Source organism: Aquarana catesbeiana, linkage group LG13 (genome assembly GCF_042186555.1).
Source record: "Aquarana catesbeiana isolate 2022-GZ linkage group LG13, ASM4218655v1, whole genome shotgun sequence".
In the NCBI taxonomy this organism is placed as follows: domain Eukaryota; kingdom Metazoa; phylum Chordata; class Amphibia; order Anura; family Ranidae; genus Aquarana; species Aquarana catesbeiana.
In genome coordinates, this window is record NC_133336.1 from 191,710,332 (window position 1) to 191,728,626 (window position 18,295).

The 18,295-nt window shown below is 41.6% G+C and overlaps 1 protein-coding gene across 2 annotated transcripts in view; it reads right to left on the reverse strand.

Annotated features, from left to right (window-relative positions):
* The window catches only part of LOC141117094 (high affinity immunoglobulin gamma Fc receptor I-like), a 102,017-nt gene that overhangs the window by 27,196 nt on the left and 56,526 nt on the right, over positions 1-18,295 (reverse strand). The window contains exons 2-3 of one of the 2 annotated variants that reach the window (XM_073609702.1): positions 5,180-5,200; positions 1,322-1,579 (exon numbers count right to left, since the gene is read on the reverse strand). The exons of the other annotated variant lie outside the window; for it this stretch is intronic. Of the exons in view, the coding sequence (XP_073465803.1) occupies positions 1,322-1,579; positions 5,180-5,200 (279 nt within the window). The remainder of the gene's footprint in view (positions 1-1,321; positions 1,580-5,179; positions 5,201-18,295) is intronic. 2 annotated transcript variants of the gene reach the window in all.

Consider the following 18,295-nt stretch of genomic DNA (forward strand, 5'->3'; position numbering starts at 1 on the left):
ACCTATTGCAATTTTTTTTTACCAATAATATGTAGAAGAATACATATCTGCCTAAACTGATGAATATTTTTTTTTTATATATTTTTTTTGGTTATGTATTATAGCAGATAGTAAAAACAATTGTTTGTTTTTTTTTCAAAAATTGTTGGTCTTTTTTGTTTATAGCGCAAAAAATAAAACCCGCAGAGGTGATCAAATACCACCAAAAGAAAGCTCTATTTGTGTGTAAAAAAGGATGCAAATTGTGTTTGGGCACAGCGTTACGCGACCGTGCAATTGTCAGTTAAAACGATGCAGTGCTGTATCGCAAAAATGGCCCGGTCATTAAGGGGGCAAATCCTGAAGTGGTTAAAAAGGTGTTTTATCAGCATTATTTAGGGTGCTTCGTCCATCAATGCAAGCAGCAAAGACCACTGATCACCAACACAAGGGGCAGTGACCTGCAACAAAAGGGGCCCAAACCACCGGTCACCAATTAAAGGGGTCAAGATCACTTAGCAACAATATGATATATAGATCAAAGACCACTAAACAACAGTGTAAGGGAGCACTTACTGCTCACACGAGCGCCGCCGAGTGCGGCCGAGTCACATAGCAGGTCCCGCCTTCTGGAGCCTGCACCACCGCAATCCATAGTCCTTACCACTACACTGTATACAATATAGTGGATGTTGCATTGTCCAAACCCCCCATACTCTATATCCTAAATTGTATGTTTCTGACCACTAACCATTTATGTCCTGACCACTGTACTCCATTTGCCATGTTGTAAATGTTGTGTTGTGCACTACATACTCCTGACCCCTGTACTCTATACAAGTTTGTATATTGCAGAATTCTGATCAATAAATTCATTGACTTGAGGGTTTGCTAAATAGTCAAAACCTGTTTTAATGAAGTTCTTCTTTAACTCTGACTTAGACAAAGTATGAGCTCAGACTAATCATCTAATTCTGATTTGTTTATTTGTTCTGAATAAATTAATTAAGATTTGTACTGTCTGCAGGGAATCAAAGATTTCCCAAAGTTATGACTAACTGGATTTGTAAATTCTATGATTCTCTGAACAAAAGTCAAATCTAGGAGGCATATATTGGGAACAATTTTCAACTCTGATGCCACCATGTCTACAGGATGGTTGAGCAATGAACTCATCCAAGGAAGACTGTGGGTGGAGAATCCGAGAAGTATTTAAATCTACTTATTACTGGGAATGTTGACCCCTAAGTGAAACCATAAATCACTAATTGGAAGGACATTAATTAAAATTTTATGTTCCTATGGGTAATCCCTCGGAGGGTAAAACTCTGTATTTACTTACCATGACTGACATCCAGTCTGACAGGGTCACTTATGTTTGTGTTGGTGCCTTTACACTGGTAATTTCCACTGTTATCTTGTTTTGCATCTCTGATTTCATAGCTTTGTGCTGTGTGTATCGGATTATTATTCTTGTACCAGGTGTATCTCATATCTGCTGGAATAGGTGGCCTCACATTACAGGTCATTGTTAGAGACTCTTTTGTGAAGATCTTGTCCCAGTTTGGTTTGAAAGTCACCACAGGTCTCACCGAAGATCCTACAAGATAGCACATTGTACATGACAATTATTAGTTAGAACTTAAGAATTATTTTCCAGCAGATAAAATGAAGTCTTTCTGCCTATGAGTTATTTTTGCTTGGGTAACCCTTGGTTTTATTAGTTTCTTATGTTACATTGCTCCTTTAAAGAGACTTGAAAAAAAAAGAAGAAAAAACAGGCATCTAGAGGTGTACCTGCAGTACACTCCCAACCTTCCATTCAGTTGGATGTTTCTGACTTATGACAAGTGCTGGGACTTTCCATTAAACCCTGCCTCTATACATTGCTATTGGCTCATCAATGTGATGGGATTTGGGCATGAGAATGGGAACAAATTAAGATGTGGCCACTTGTTCCCTATTTTCTCATTTGTTTTCACCCCTCGGTCTCACCTTGGTAAGGAAAAAAATGTAAGCCGTTCCTCCCTTGCTTGTATATGTAGTGCTCTTCACGTTCTTCAAGGTTTTATGTGAATAAAGGCATTCAGATCTCAGTTTGGTGTGCAGCCAAATCCAGAGTTTCCTTTAATTATTGCTTCAGCTGCGACAGGGCAAGCACCCAGCAGTGAGGAGATCATTCTGTTGGAGCCGGCTCACCTGTGAGCAGCATGGACCTGTTTATTGATGTTTGCCAATTATTGTGTAACTGTCCTGCAAACATCTATTTTTCAAATTAGATTTTACCACTTTAAACTGGTAATAATAATGTTTCATTTTATTACATGATGGAAATTTCTTCTTTTTTTCTTTTTATATTGCCTTCAAACATTAGGTTAAAGTTTAGCACTGCTGAGGCTCTGCTGAGCATGAGCTGAGAGATAGGGTGTCTTTGGTGCTGTGCTGGGGGGGGGGGGGGGGGGGGGTTGTCACAGGTCACAGCTGAGGCAAGAGCCATTCTTGCTTCTGCATCCACCCAGTCATGTCCAGAACTGAGCTATCAGTCCTACTGATTTCTTTACTCCTAATATTCATCCCCTTCCCTTTTATTTGTATGTATGTTCCATTTTTTAAAACACTAATGCATTAAAGAGCTGGGGGGGAGAAGGGGTGGGGGTGGTGGCACTTTTGGAATCCTCTGTCTGGGCACCAGAGGTCCTTTTTCTGGCACTGCTTTGGGAAAAATTAAATGGGGCCCCCTCTCAAAACATCACTCTGGTCCTGAGAGACACAGTGCACTAGTTCCCATAATGGACAGATAGAAATGCAGTTGGGGTGGGTACAATGCTTCTTCCTCTCCAATTTAAACAAAAAGCTATTTGTGTTTACCGTTGTATTAAAAAAAAGGGGTTAAAAATAAATTTAAGGGTCTCTTATATCCCAGGTCTTCTCTTCATTTAAAAGCTCCATCTGGTCCCGTGGCTACATGGCCTACAATACAGACATTAATGCCCCCAAGGGCTTTAAATAAATAGTGCACAATATGCTGCTACGACTAAGCTAAAATCCAGGAATAAAAAATGCATACATGTGAATAAAATAGATAAATAATTATGGTGCTAATACATGTGTTAAAATTGCCAAAATAAATCTTCAAATTGGTGATGTGACGGTGAATATAAATAAATAATAATGACACTCAGATTACAATGTCCACATAGAGATAAATAGTGGGGGAAAGTAAAAATAATTAAACAGTTCCTTCCCTTAATCCAGATTGATTGACTCACTGGGTTAGATCGTTTGTATCAGGATATTTAGTTTTTCTCGCATCCCACTTTAGCCATAATACTGCTGATGATTCGGAAACTCCCGGTCTGTTAGAAGCATTCAACTATGCAGATTGCAGTCAGCCGCTGTGGACGAAGTTTCCCATAGAGAAACAGCTGCTGTTAACCTTCAGGTGTATTGCAGCACTGAACGTCCTAAGCTCCTCCCACGCGTTACATCACTGACACGTGACTTTTTCAATTTTATACTTAGTACTATTTGTTTGGTTATCTGATCACCCTATATTGATAGCAGCTTTAATTTACTGATTTTATTATAGCACTAACTATATTGGTTTATATATATTTTTTAGCACAATTTATTTATATCACACATATCTATCCACATCAGCGCTTGTTTTTTTTTTTTCATTTTTTTAATGCCCCCAAGGGGATGCTATGGCCTGGACTTCTGGAAAGCCTTACAGCTTCAACACTTCTTCAGTTGTTTGGATCCTCCAAACTGCTTTCGACATTTATTACCTACTTAGGAAAAATTTGCCTCTAATCACGGCACTCTGCCACACACTCTTTCTCTAAAATGTATTTCCTCCTGGCTCTACCACTAGATGACTTTAAATTGCCTTATTTACAAAAATGAATTAGATAGAAAATTTACAGCAGATCAAAGCAGAACTGTTGTCCACTTTGCGCTGAAATCGTCTATCTGTACATGTATACAGAAAAATCATTGTAAGATCTTGACCTGATGGTGTCATGCGCTATCGTTATTGCATACATGCTTCCTTGTGGCCACAGAGTATATGGTCCCTGCGCATTCGTTGTCCTTTCTTCTAGATCTTTCGGACATCCCTGTCAAGACCTATAAGAAATCTGTCTTACGCCACCTTCCTAACACCTTAAAGTTTGGAATTTCATTAAAGTGGAAAGACCCTTAACCTTCTATCTTACTATGGCTTCATACGGTGTAGGAAATAAATCAGATGGAAGACCAAACACTTTCTGCTCAAAACAAATATGAACAGTACTCCAAAATTTGGCTCCATTGAAATATGGCTATTTACTCAGATGAGAGCAAGTGTCTTCTTGACACCCACTCACTGCTTTTCGATCTCCATCCTATTGTGCCAACATGAGACTTCCCCTTCTCCCTTTACCCCCTGTCCCAACCCCATCACCCCCCTATCTCCCAGCCCCCCCCCCCTTTTCTTTCTCCCCCTCCCTCACCCTACCACAACCCTGTCTACTGCCTCAAATTCTTACGTCATACTTCTGCTATATTCCAAGTAAAATTGAAAATGTATCCTGCCCATATCATGGTTACGGCCATGTGCTGGAGGCGCTTAAGTTACAGAGCTCTTCGTATGCTCAACATTATGACTATTGTTCTCTTCACTCTAGCAGCTGAGTGATTTTTTTTACCCCACTTCTTTACTTGCCTGTTTCTGCAGCAATCTACCTCATTACCTTTATGGAATTGATGCCTTCTACAGTTGGTTGTATATTTTCTAATGACACTTTTTTTGTACGGTCTGTTGAATACTATACTTCTTAAATAAAGAATTCACAAAAAAAAGCTCCATATGTCTATATGCAAAGGGTAAAAAACAGAACATATAAAGTTGAGATTAAATTTTATTCAGACTCCTATGTCATCAAAAGCCAATGTGTAATCTTTCATCAGAGCTTAGTACTAATGAACAAAACAGGCACTGGACTGATAACATTGGTAGGATCCTAAAGGGGTAGTTAGTATGATTGCTCCAGGTGCTGCTGAGCAAGCCCAATAAACGGGGACCCTTTAAACTCCTGAAACACAGTGACATTTCTAATATAAGAGACTGGATAAAATTATACAGTTGCCATGTTTTAAAATATGTCTGTCAGTCATGTCATTATTGATCTATTTTAAGTCAAGGAGCATCACTTACCTGCTTTGTCCAAAATGATCACTAAAAAAATAAAAGAGAAAGTCAATGCAAAATTGTATTTTTATCTTACAGAGGCATAGGCAGATGAGGTTTAAATAAGGTGTCTCTTGCACTGAGGACCAGTCAAGCTAGGGTGTGTGTGATCAGACTTGTTAGCCCACAGCTAATGCGAATAGCTAGGAGACTTGTTACCCTGCAGCTGATGGGAAGAGCCAGAGACTGAGAAGACCCCTTATCCTGCAGTTCATGGGAAGAGCTAGGAGACTGTGAAGACTTGCGTATCATCCAATAGGACGTCATCCAGGGGTATAAGACTTGGTGTGACTCCTATACCCCTGGATGACGTCCTATTGGATGAAAGGCTTCGGGTGAAGCTACAGCGGTGACATAATCATGCCTGCCAGCGTGCTGATTGTGCTTATCTGTTTTACATGTGATTTTCTACCTGCCTTATGTGAGTAGTTTTGTTATCTTAATAAATTATGGAATTTTCATACTACTGCGCCAGAGATCTCCAAAGTACAGCCCACGGGCCACATCCAGCCAGCTAGGACGTTTTTACCGACCCGCAGATAGAGTCATCAGGCTCGCTGCCTGACAAAGCTTTGTCAAGTTGCGAAACCTGTGATGTATACTCACCCCCAGCAGTATGCAGCACAAGTCCTGCACCTCCTGGCACCCGCCCTCAACCAATGAGGTATTTTAGTGTAGAACAGCTGCACCTCCTTGGCTGCTCCCGCCCCAGTGGTTCATTCAGTATACTTTAGTGCTGTAATTTTGCATACAGCGTGCCTGTGTAACAGCAGCGCAGGAGCTGAGATCGGGAGGTGCAGAAGGTCCGCACTTAAGGCCCGCTGTACAGCGGTAAAGTACAGAGAGACTGATAGGGAGGAAACAAATGTTGTTGGGGGGTGGAGTTGTTTGCTCTGAAGGGAACACAGTTGTATTGGGAGTGATGGCTCTGAAGGGGACACAGTTGAGGGGGGCTTGATGGAACTGAAAGGGACACAGTTGTGGAGGGTTATGGCTCCACAGGGGATACAGTTTTGGGGAGGGGTGGGGGTTTGATGGCACTGCGGGGGGGTCACAGTTGTGTGTGTGTGTGTGTGGGGGGGGTTATGGCACTAAAAGTGTAGCCCTTGGATATCTGCTCTGGTGGCAACATCATAATAGTCCTGGACCTATGAGTATTACATCTCAATTGCTATGTTATGTTGACCTACATGTTCACCAGCCACCTTTGTTGTGAATATATATAGACCTTTTATTCATTGTTTAAATAAAATTAATATTTTTTATATATATATATTGTTCAATATTTCTTGCTTTTCTGCTTTTTAATACTGTGACTGTTCGAAATTACCAGTTGGGTCATAGTTGGGACGCAAGGGGGAACCCTTTCACTTGTACAGTGCCTTGCAAAAGTATTCACCCCCTTGGCATTTTTCGTGTTTTGTTGCCTCACAACCTGGAATTAACATGGTTTGTTTGAGGATTTGCATCATTTAATTTACAGAACATGCCTACAACTTTGAAGATGATTTTTTTTTTTTTTTTTTTATTGTGAAGCAAACAACAAATAGGACAAAATAACAGAAAAAATCAATGTGCATAACTATTCACCCCCCTAAAGTCAATACTTTGTAGATCCACCTTTTGCGGCTATCACAGCTCCAAGTCACTTTGGATAAGTCTCTATGAGCTTGCCACATCTTACCACTGGGATTGTTGCCTATTCCTCCTTGCAAAACTGCTCCAGTTCCTTCAAGTTGGATGGTTTGCTCTTGTGAACAGCAATCTTTAAGTCTGACCACAGATTTTCTATTGGATTGAGGTCTGGGCTTTGACTAGGCCATTCCAACACATTTACATGTTTCCCCTTAAACCACTCAAGTGTTGCTTTAGCGGTGTGTTTGGGGTCATTGTCCTGCTGGAAGGTGAACCTCCATCCTAGCCTCAAATCACACACAGAGTGGTACAAGCTTTGCTCCAGAATATCCCTGTATTTAGCACCATCCATCTTTCTCTCAACCCTGACCAGTTTCCCAGTCCCGACTGCTGAAAAACATCCCCACAGCATGATGCTGCCACCACCATGTTTCACTGTGGGGATGGTGTTCTTTGGTTGATGTGATGTGTTGGGTTTGCACCAGACATAGCATTTTCTTTGATGGCCAAAAAGTTCAATTTTAGTCTCATCAGACCAGAGCACCTTCCTCCATACAAAACGTGCCATTTTGTTTTTTTGCTGAAAGTAATGCCATAAAGCCCAACTCTATGGAGCGTACGGGTTACTGTCTTCCTATGTACAGATACTCCAGTCTCTGCTGTGGAACTCTGAAGCTCCTCCAGGGTTACCTTAGGTCTCTGTGCTGCCTCTCTGATTAATGCCCTCCTTGCCCAGTCCTTGAGTTTTGGTGTGCGGCCGTCTCTTGGCAGGTTTGCTGTTGAGCCATGTTTTTTCCATTTGGTTATGATAGATTTGATGGTGCTCCTAGGGATCATCAAAGATTTGGATATTTTTTTATAACCTAACCCTGACTTGTACTTCTCAACAACATTGTCCCTTACTTGTTTGGAGAGTTCCTTGGTCTTCATGGCAGTGTTTGGTTAGTTGTGCCTCTTGCTTAGGTGTTGCAGCCTCTGGGGCCTTTCAAAAAGGTGTGTATATGTAATGACAGACACAGGTGGACATCATTTCACTAAATATGTAACTTCTGAAGGTAATTGGTTGCACCAGAGCTTTTTATGGGCTTCATAACAAAGGGGGTGAATACATACGCACATGCCAATTATCAGTTTTTTATTTCAGAAAAATAGTTTTATGTATATATTTTTCTAATTTTACTTCACCAACTTAGACTATTGTGTTCTGATCCATCACATATAATTCAGATTAAAAAAAAAACATTGAACTAAAGGCTGTAATGTAACAAAATAGGTAAAAAGCTAAGGGGGGTGAATACTTTTGCAAGGCACTGTAATTGGGATGTGGAAAAAAAGAGAGAGGAGTGCCTCTAAGTAAAATGCTTTATTCAATGTGATAAAAAGAAGATGCTATATGTCGGTCGCACCATTCTTCCATTAAGGCGATGGTTTGGTAGGCACCGCCGCCTTGTTGAATTGGGCAGTGATAAACATAGCGTACCACGCCATTTTTTGGAACATCATGCCCAATGCACTGTTGGCCTTTGGGTTTGGGTCATTGAGTCCATACGCAAGGGGCTCCTGTGAAGTGGAACGTTTCTCGCGACTGTGTGAACGCGAGACGTTCTGGATATATACCTTGGACACCATTGCCCCCAATGGTTTAAACGAGGAACTTGAGATTAATACCATTTTATAATTTCTTGTCCCTTCTTCCTTTGAGCACATTAGCCAATTCATTTTTTACTATTATTGTTATCTGTAAGGCATTTGTTTTTATATATATGCATATAATTTGTTCTATCACTTTTTGCTGTTTTTTGCTGCGTTACAGATGGAAACTGTGTGTATATATGTATACCTAAATGTACTCAGTTTAGGATTATTATGTCACACTACTTACACTCTACACCTAGGTGTTTACTGTAGTTTCGCCAAATTCCATCATAATTTTTTTATTTTTCATCTTTGACAATATTATATTTTTATTATCATCTTCACATTTCATAATTTTTCAATATACTATTAATCTTCCCTTATTTAATATATATATATTTTATATATATTTTTTATTTTTTATTTTTATTTTTATTTTTATATTTATTTTAATTTTTATTATTTCTATTGTTAATATTACTTTCACACAAAACTTCCCATTTCCCACTACTATTTCTATTTTTATATTATTATTTTTACTATAATTCACATCTATTTCATTATAATCCCATTACTTATTATTTTTTATTTTTATTTTCATCCTTATTTTATTTATTTTTCTTACTCTTATTTTTATTTTTATTTTCCTATTCATACCTATTTTCAGGATAGGTCAGCGGGATTCCTATCAGTAATTTATCATTCTATTTTAATTCTTAAACTGTTATTGCCATTCAGTCTTATTTAATTTTGGAGTTATGTTTCCCAATTATATTGTGCTATGTCTTGTTTTTATTAATGCCACATATAGAGCTCAACCTTTTTGGCCAGCTACGTGTTGTTTTGCAACACGCAGCTGGCCAAAAAGGGACACAGTTGTGGAGGGTTGCGGGTCTGAAGGGGACATGTTTGTGTTGGGGGTGATGGCTCTGAAGGAGACAGTTTGTGGGGGGGGTGGGGGCGGGGTTGATGGCACAGCAGGGGACACAGTTGTGTGTGTGTTTGGGGTGGGGGTTATGGCACTGAAAGGGACGCAGTTGTGTGTGTGTTTGGGTTGGGGTTGTCACTGAAGGGGACACAATTATGGGGGTGGGTTTGATGGCTGTGATGGGGGATGTGATGGCTCTGAGGGTGACACAAATGTGCGGGGGGATTCAGATGGGCACACAAATATGTGGAGGGGCTTGGATGGAGACACCAGTTTGCAGGGATCCTCTGATGGGTGATGGGGACACAAATGTTAGGAGGCTATGATTGTGACATCAAATTTACAGGGAAACACTGATGAGTGATGTGGACACAAATGTGTGGGGAGACTCTGATGGGGACACAGATGTAAGGCCCTAATGCACACTGGAAGTTTAACCCGCTGCATGAAGCTAGAGCATTTACCTGCAGGAGTAGGATACAGGTGGACCATCCAGCCCCGCTTCCAGCAGTCTGGCAAATTGTATTCTATTCCACTGCTGCATATTTATTTCTAAATAATTTTTTTCAGCCCGCATGTATGTGTAAAATGTACGATGTGGCCCTCGAAATTAAAAGTTTGGAGACCCCTGTACTGCACTATGAGTTCCTCCTTTGCCTTCATCCCTTCTTGACCTTCATCTGTGGACTACCCTGGCTATTTGGAAACCCCTTTCCTGAGTCCTGGATTACGCCATCCATTCATCCCAGTGGGTTATCTCCCAAAAAGTGCAGCCAGACTTCCATTCATGAGGTCTTACCTGTTGGTAAACGGCTTGTGAGTGGGGTGTGCACTCGGGTGTGGAGTGGTGTATATTCACATTGGATTACTGGATATTGGCGATACATGCAGTTATTGATGGACTGTTTGCACTGTGTGCTTTTCTCTTTATAAACAACTTTCCTTGGATGTTTATGAATTAATTCATTTATTAGCACATGTTTATGTTAAACATATTTGTTTAAGCACTGTATTTGTTTTATCATTTAATTGGTTGGCATTTTTTGAATTATTGATGAATTATTGAATTATCTTGATAGCGCAACACATTTTTATTTATATTTGTTAATATTTGTTAATTATATGTATGAAGGTATATATACAAAGGCATTTATTTATTATATGTGTTTTACTAATGCATGTGTTTGTAGAAACCTCAAAAAACTTGTTACAGTGAGGGAAAATAGTATTTGATCCTCTGCTGATTTTGTACGTTTGCCCACTGGCAAAAAAATGATCAGTCTATAATTTTAATGGTAGGTTTATTTTAACAATAAGAGACAGAATAACAACTAAAACAACCAGAAAAACGCATTTCAAAAAAGTTATAAATGGATTTGCATTTTAATGAGTGAAATAAGTATTTGACCCCTTTGCAAAACATGACTTAGTACTTGGTGGCAAAACCCTTGTTGGCAATCACAGAGGTCAGACGTTTCTTGTAGTTGGCCACCAGGTTTGCACACATCTCAGGAGGGATTTTGTCCCACTCCTCTTTGCAGATCCTCTCCAAGTCATTAAGGTTTCCAGGCTGACGTTTGGTAACTCGACCCTTTAGCTCCCTCCACATATTTTCTATGGGATTAAGGTCTGGAGACTGGCTAGGCCACTCCAGGACCTTAATGTGCTTCTTCTTGAGCCACTCCTTTGTTGCCTTGGCTGTGTGTTTTGGGTCATTGTCATGTTGGAATACCCATCCACCACCCATTTTCAATGCCCTGGCTGAGGGAAGGAGGTTCTCACCCAAGATTTGAAGGTGCATGGCCCCATCCATCGTCCCTCTAATGCGGGAAAGTTGTTCTGTCTCCTTAGCAGAAACCCCCCCCCCCCCCAAAGCATAATGTTTCCACCTCCATGTTTGATGGTGGGGATGGTGTTCTTGGGGTCATAGGCAGCATTCCTTCTCCTCCAAACAAGTTGAGTTGATGCCAAAGAGCTTGATTTTGGTCTCATCTGACCAAAACACTTTCACCCAGTTCTCCTCTGAATCATTCAGATGTTCATTAGCAAACTTCAGACGGGCCTGTACATGTGCTTTCTTGAGTAGGGGGAGCTTGCGTGTGCTGCAGAATTTCAGTCCTTCATGGCGTAGTGTGTTACCAATTGTTTTCTATTACTATGGTCCAAGCTGCCTTGAGATCATTGACAAGATTCTCTTGTGTAGTTCCAGACTGGTTCCTCACTATTCTCATAATAATTGAAACTCCAAGAGGTAAGAGCTTGCATGGAGCCGCAGACCGAGGGGGATTGACAGTTATTTTGTGTTTCTTCCATTTGATAATAATTGCACCAACTGTTGTCACCTTCTCACCAAGCTGCTTGGCAATGATCTCATAGCCCATTCCAGCCTTGTGTAGGTCTACAATCTTGTCCCTGACATCCTTGGACAGCTCTTTGGTCTTGGTTATGGTGGAGAGATTCAAAATCTGATTGATCGATTGCTTTCGTGGACAGATGTCTTTTATACAGGTAACAAGCTGAGATTAGGAGCACTCCCTTTAAGAGAAGACACCTAGGTGCCTGAAATCTTGCTTGATAGGGGATCAAATACTTATTTCACTCATTAAAATGCAAATCAATGTATAACTTTTTTTAAATGCTTTTTTCTGGATATTTTTGCTGTTATTCTGTCTCTCACTGTTAAAATAAACCGACCATTAAAATTACAGACTGATCATTTCTTTGTTAAAAGTACAAAATCAACAGGGGTTCAAATACTTTTCCCCTCACTGTAACTTGGTTTTAAACAAATAATATTCAAATAAATTCAAACAAATAATAATATACAAATCATTTTCTGTATGTTAACACGACATATTAGAAGTCTCCAGTGTAAATAGAAAATGTTTTACTACTACACAAGTGTGGGGAAATCACTAAACAGGACACAAACATTCATGAAAATACAGTATCTCACAAAAGTGAGTACACCCCTCACATTTGTGTAAATATTTTATTAAATCTTTTCATGTGACAACACTGAAGAAATGACACTTTGCTACAATGTAAAGTAGTGAGTGTACAGCTTGTATAACAGTGTAAATTTGCTGTCCCCTCAAAATAAATCAACACACAGCCATTAATGTCTAAACCGCTGGCAACAAAAGTGAGTACACCCCTAACTGAAAATGTCCAAATTGGGCCCAAAGTGTCAATATTTTGTGTGGCCACCATTATTTTCCAGCACTGCCTTAACCCAATTGGGCATGGAGTTCACCAGAGCTTCGCAGGTTGCCACTGGAGTCCTCTTCCACTCCTACATGGGGACATCATGGAGCTGGTGGATGTTAGAGACCTTGCGCTCCTAGACCTTCCGATGCTCAATAGGGTTTAGGTCTGGAGACATGCTTGGCCAGTCCATCACCTTTACCCTCAGCTTCTTTAGCAAGGCAGTGGTCGTCTTGGAGGCGTGTTTGGGGTCGTTTTAATGTTGGAATACTTCCCTGCCGCCCAGTCTCCGAAGGGAGGGGATCATGCTCGGCTTCAGTATGTCACAGTACATGTTGGCATTCATGGTTCCCTCAATGATCTGTAGCTCCCCAGTGCCGGCAGCACTCATGCAGCCCCAGAACATGACACTCCCACCACCATGCTTGACTGTAGGCAAGGCACACTTGTCTTTGTACTCCTCACCTGGTCTCCGCCACACACACTTGACACCATCTGAACCAAATACGTTTATCTTGGTCTCATCAGACCACAGGACATGGTTCCAGCAATCCATGTCCTTAGGGTGCTTGTTTTCATCAAGCTGTTTGCAGGCTTTCTTGTGCATCATCTTTAGAAGAGGCTTCCTTCTGGGATGACAGCCATGCAGATCAATTTGATGCAGTGTGCGGCGTATGGTCTGAGCACTGACCGGCTGACCCCCCACCCCTTCGACCTCTGCACCAATGCTGGCAGGACTCATACGTCTATTCCACAAAGACAACCTTTGGATATGACGCTGAGCACGTGCACTCAACTTCTTTAGTTGACCATGGCGAGTCCTGTTCTGAGTGGAACCTGTCCTGTTAAACCGCTGTATGGTCTTGGCCACCGTGCTGCAGCTCAGTTTCAGGGTCATGCCAACCTTCTTATAGCCTAGGCCATCTTTATGTAGAGCAATCATTCTTTTTTTCAGATCCTCAGAGAGTGCTTTGCCATGAGGTGCCATGTTGAACTTCCAGTGACTAGTATGAGAGAGTGAGAGCGATAGCGTAACACTAACAAGTCACATGATACCGGTGAGGAAAAATGGCTAATTGGGCCCAATTTGGACATTTTCACTTAGGGGTGTACTCACTTTTGTTGCCAGTGGTTTAGACATTAATGGCTGTGTGTTGAGTTATTTTGAGGGGACAGCAAATTTACACTGTTAGTGCTAGTTCACACATGGGCAACCCGATTACAGCGCGACTTTGCAAGGCGATTGGGAGGCGACTTCAGCGTGACATTGAGCAACTTACAACGAGACTTAAAGTTGCCTCCAGGACAGGTGACTTTGGCTGTGGCCAATCAGCATAATCAGCTCTGTGGGAGGGAGTTGCCAGGGTAAACATAGAGAGTACATGGGTAAATTGTTTTCTTTTTCCTGTAAAGTCGCTTCAATATAGATGGAGATCCGACTTGGAGGCAACTTCCATTGGAATCTATGGGTACAAGTCGCCTTGAAGTAGTACAGGAACCTTTTCTGAAGTCAGAGCGACTTGAGTAGTGTACATTAAAACGGCTCTCATTCACTTCTATGGCATTTCTTATGTCCAGCGACTTGGGGCGACTTGAGGACTTACAAGTTTGATCCCAAGTCGCTGTAGTGTGAACCGGCACTTATACAAGCTGTACACTCCCTACTTTACATTGTAGCAAAGTGTCATTTCTTCAGTGTTGTCACATGAAAAGATAGACTAAAATATTTACAAAAATGTGAGGGGTGTACTGAATTTTGTGAGATACTGTATCATAAAATTATAACCTTTCCCCATATCTAACATGATTTAACTGCTGTAATTGTTCAGGAGAGATTCCCATTAATTACTGTCCTGTTGATCACACAGGAAGTGAGAAGAAACCTCCCCTATGGGGTCATAGAGAGATAGTACAACGTTAGACAACATAGTTTGCACAATCTTTTTTTTCGGAAATGAAAATAAAGTGTATGTTTGGGGAAGTTAATAACAAGGAAGGAAATAACTAGAAAGAATTAAAAAAAAAAAAGTTTTCCCCTGTATTTAGAGCCGAAATTATGAGTTGGGAAAATTTCCCTTCAATTAAAAAAAAAGCAAACAAAATAAAACATCCCCAACATGATCCTCTTCTAGACAATTGTCATCTGAACAGATGTCCCCATTCCAAAATTTTTCTATAATTTCTGTTCTGGTGGATTTTCTATCCCCTTTACAAGTGGCGAATGGTGGGTTCTTCTTTTGGGGGGGCGGCAAACAAACAACACTCCCCACCGGCACCGAAACAGCACTCCCCCACGGGCTTTCTGGCACCTACCCGCTCGTGTTGTGTGGCGGGGCTGTGGTGTCCTCTCCTGGACAGCTCTGGTGTCCGCTCCTCCAGCTTCCTACGTCGTGTGTCTTCCGCCAAAGCGCTAGGCATCCAACAGGATCGCTTGATGCTTTGGCCATTCGGGAAAACAGGTCTCACAGATTTGCCTCCTGATTGGCGGGGAGGGACTTTAGTGTGATAATAGTGAAAATCCATTCGCTATGGTCACAAAACTGGCTGGGCTCACCCTTTATTGAAGACTATTAGAGCTTCTGGCTCTAATCCAGTGCTTCAAAAAAACACCCACCCCACATTGGAATCCATGGTGTGGCGCCACTGATATGTAGATAAGGGGGCTGGACGCATGGATAGGGGAGGTGGTGCCCGTGGGTCCTCTATGGTCGGGGCCGCAACTGCCTTTTACCTTATAGACATGTCAAAGTGTAATTTCGCCCCTTTTAGAAAAAATAAAAGGGTGGACTAAAATCTCACACCTTTCCCATATCCTGGTCCTGGTACAGCGGTGACCGAGGAGGGGGGTGGGAATGGTGAAGGGTTTTACCATGTTTCCTCGAAAATAAGACCGGGTCTTATATCAATGTTGGCTACAAAAAAGACCCTAGGGCTTATTTTCGGGGGATGTCTTATTATTATCAGTATTTTGACATAATTTTAATCCTCCAAAAAACATCTTGGTTAAAGTACTTTTTAAGATTATGTAGTCCATTTTGTGGGAGGATTATGCTGGTGTAGGGTGCAGTGTGTCTCCCTTTGTGGCTGTTTTATGAGAAGTACCTTTTTACAGCAGCCCTCGGCGATCAAGTAACCTGCCTGAGCTCTTCTTCTCCGCTCCGAGATTCCCGCTGACGTCAGCCCGCTCCAAGTACTGCAGAGGGAGGGGACGCAGATGTCAGCCGAGAGGAAAGGAGAAGACCTCCGGCGGCTGTGGATGGGGTATTTTGCATGATTGTTGCAGGGAGGGACACACTGCACCTTATGCTAGAATGTACATTTTACAAAGCGGATAATTTTTAAAAAAAATGAACTTCACTAGGGCTTATTTTCGGGGTAGGGCTTATATTGCAGCCCTCCCCGATAATCGCGCTAGGTCTTATTTTTGGGGTAGGGCTTATTTTTGGGGAAACACGGTAGATCACCTTTTCATTTCTTCTAAAATGGTGAACTAAACCTTAAAATACAGAGGGTTAATCTCTCCAGTAGCAACACAGATGGGTTCTAACCCTTCCCATGTCTATCCAAAACTAAAAAGCTAAAGATAACCTTTAAGATAATTTATTTTGCTGGTGTCCTATTAACTTAAATATGCGGTAGCAAAGCGGCCCCGCTGCGCAACAGGTCACATAGCTAGTATGTAAGCCGGGACTTCCAGGTAGGTGGCGCACGTGCGCGTGCTGCCGGCGACCCGGCCGAGCTGTGATTAAACACAGCATATGTCAATCAACAGGTTCCGGCCAAATGATCTGTCAGGGCTGGGCTCAGCCCTTCCTTGTCTGAGCTGGCTGCTCAGCTGTCGGCTAATTGCCAGCTCCCATCTCTCTCCACAGTTACTCACCTGTTGATGATATCCTGCTCGTTAGTCCTGCCTACTTAAGCCGTCCAGTCCAGAGGATCTCTGCCTTCGTCATGGTCAACATTACAAGAAACATCTCCTGTGTTCCTGTTTAAAGACTTGCTTTGCTGACATCCCTTCTGTCTCCAGACCCTGCTTGCTGTTCCACTACATTGATCCCTGACTTCTGGCTTGGCTGACTATCCTTTCCGGTTACTGAATTCTGGCTATGTTTTGACTACGTTTGTTCTTTTTACTTTTATTATTAAACAAGTGTGATTTAACTGTACTTCTGTCTCGGTCTGATTTCATGGTTTCTGACAAGATCACCACCAACCCCCCGCTGATCATCCAGAAAACACACAAGACAGGTCTCTATAAACAAGGCAGAGTCCTGTCCTGTCAGCGGGGAAGTAATGGATTTCTTTTTCCCTGCAAAGCAGGGAATGAAGTCCAATACTTCCTTTAGTGAAAGCAGCACACTTAGTGTACACAAACACTGACTAGGCACACATTTAACCCCTTGAACGCCTTGATGTTTAACCCTTTCCTAGTCAGTGTCATTAGGACAGTAACAGTGCATACACTATATTATCGAAAGTATTGGGACGTCTGCCTTTACACGCACATGAACTTTAATGGCATCCTAGTCTTAGTACATAGGGTTCAATATTGAGTTGGCCCACCCTTTGCAGCTATAACAGCTTTAACGCTCCTGGGAAGGCTGTCCACAATGTTTAGGAGTGTGTCTATGGGAATGTTTGACCATTCTTCCAGAAGCACATTTGTGAGGTCACAAATGCGCAGTCTTCCTTCTATTTCATCCCAAAGGTGTTTTATTGGGTTGAGGTTAGAACTCTGTACAGGCCAGTCAAGTTCCTCCACCCCAAACTCACTCATCCGTGTCTTTATGGACCTTGCTTTGTACACTGGTCCAAATCATCATTTGGTGGGGGGGGATTATGGTGTGGGGTTGTTTTTCAGGGGTTGGGCTTGGCCCCTTAGTTCCAGTGAAGGGAACTCTTAAGGCGTCATCATACCAAGACATTTTGGACAATTTCATGCTCCCAACTTCGTGGGAACAGTTTGGGGATGGCCCCTTCCTGTCCCAATATGACTGCACACCAGTGCCTGTCCAGAGTTCTGAGCTCAACCTGATAGAACATCTTTGGGATGAATCAGTGTCTGACCTCACAAATGCGCTTCTGGAAGAATGGTCAAACCTTCCCATAGACACACTCCTAAACCTTGTGGACAGCCTTCCCAGAACAGTTGAGGCTGTTATAGCTGCAAAGGGTGGGCCAACTCAATAATGAACCCTACCGACTAAGACTGGGGTGCCATTAAAGTTCATGTGTGTTTAAAGGCAGGTGACCTGGGGTGGCAATCAAAACACCCTAGATAAAAAGTGCCACATACTAGTAGTGATAAATTGAAGGATAGAGAAAAATGGACTTTATAGGCACATATAAAATAATTATAACAAATTGTTAATACTACTAATATGTACTTATTACTATATGTAGTTAATATATGTGAACTATTAAAAATTTGTTATAATTATTTTATATGTGCTTATAAAGTCCATTTTTCTCTATCCTTCAATTTGTCCCAATACTTTTGGTAATATAGTAGTTTTTTTTCAGCACTGATCACTGTATTGGTGTCACTGGTTCCCACAAAGTGTCAAAAGTGTCAGTTAGTGTCAGAATGTCCGCTGCAACATTGCAGTCCTGCTATAAGACGCTGATCGCCACGATTACTAGTATAAAATAAAATATTCCAATATATATCCCATAGT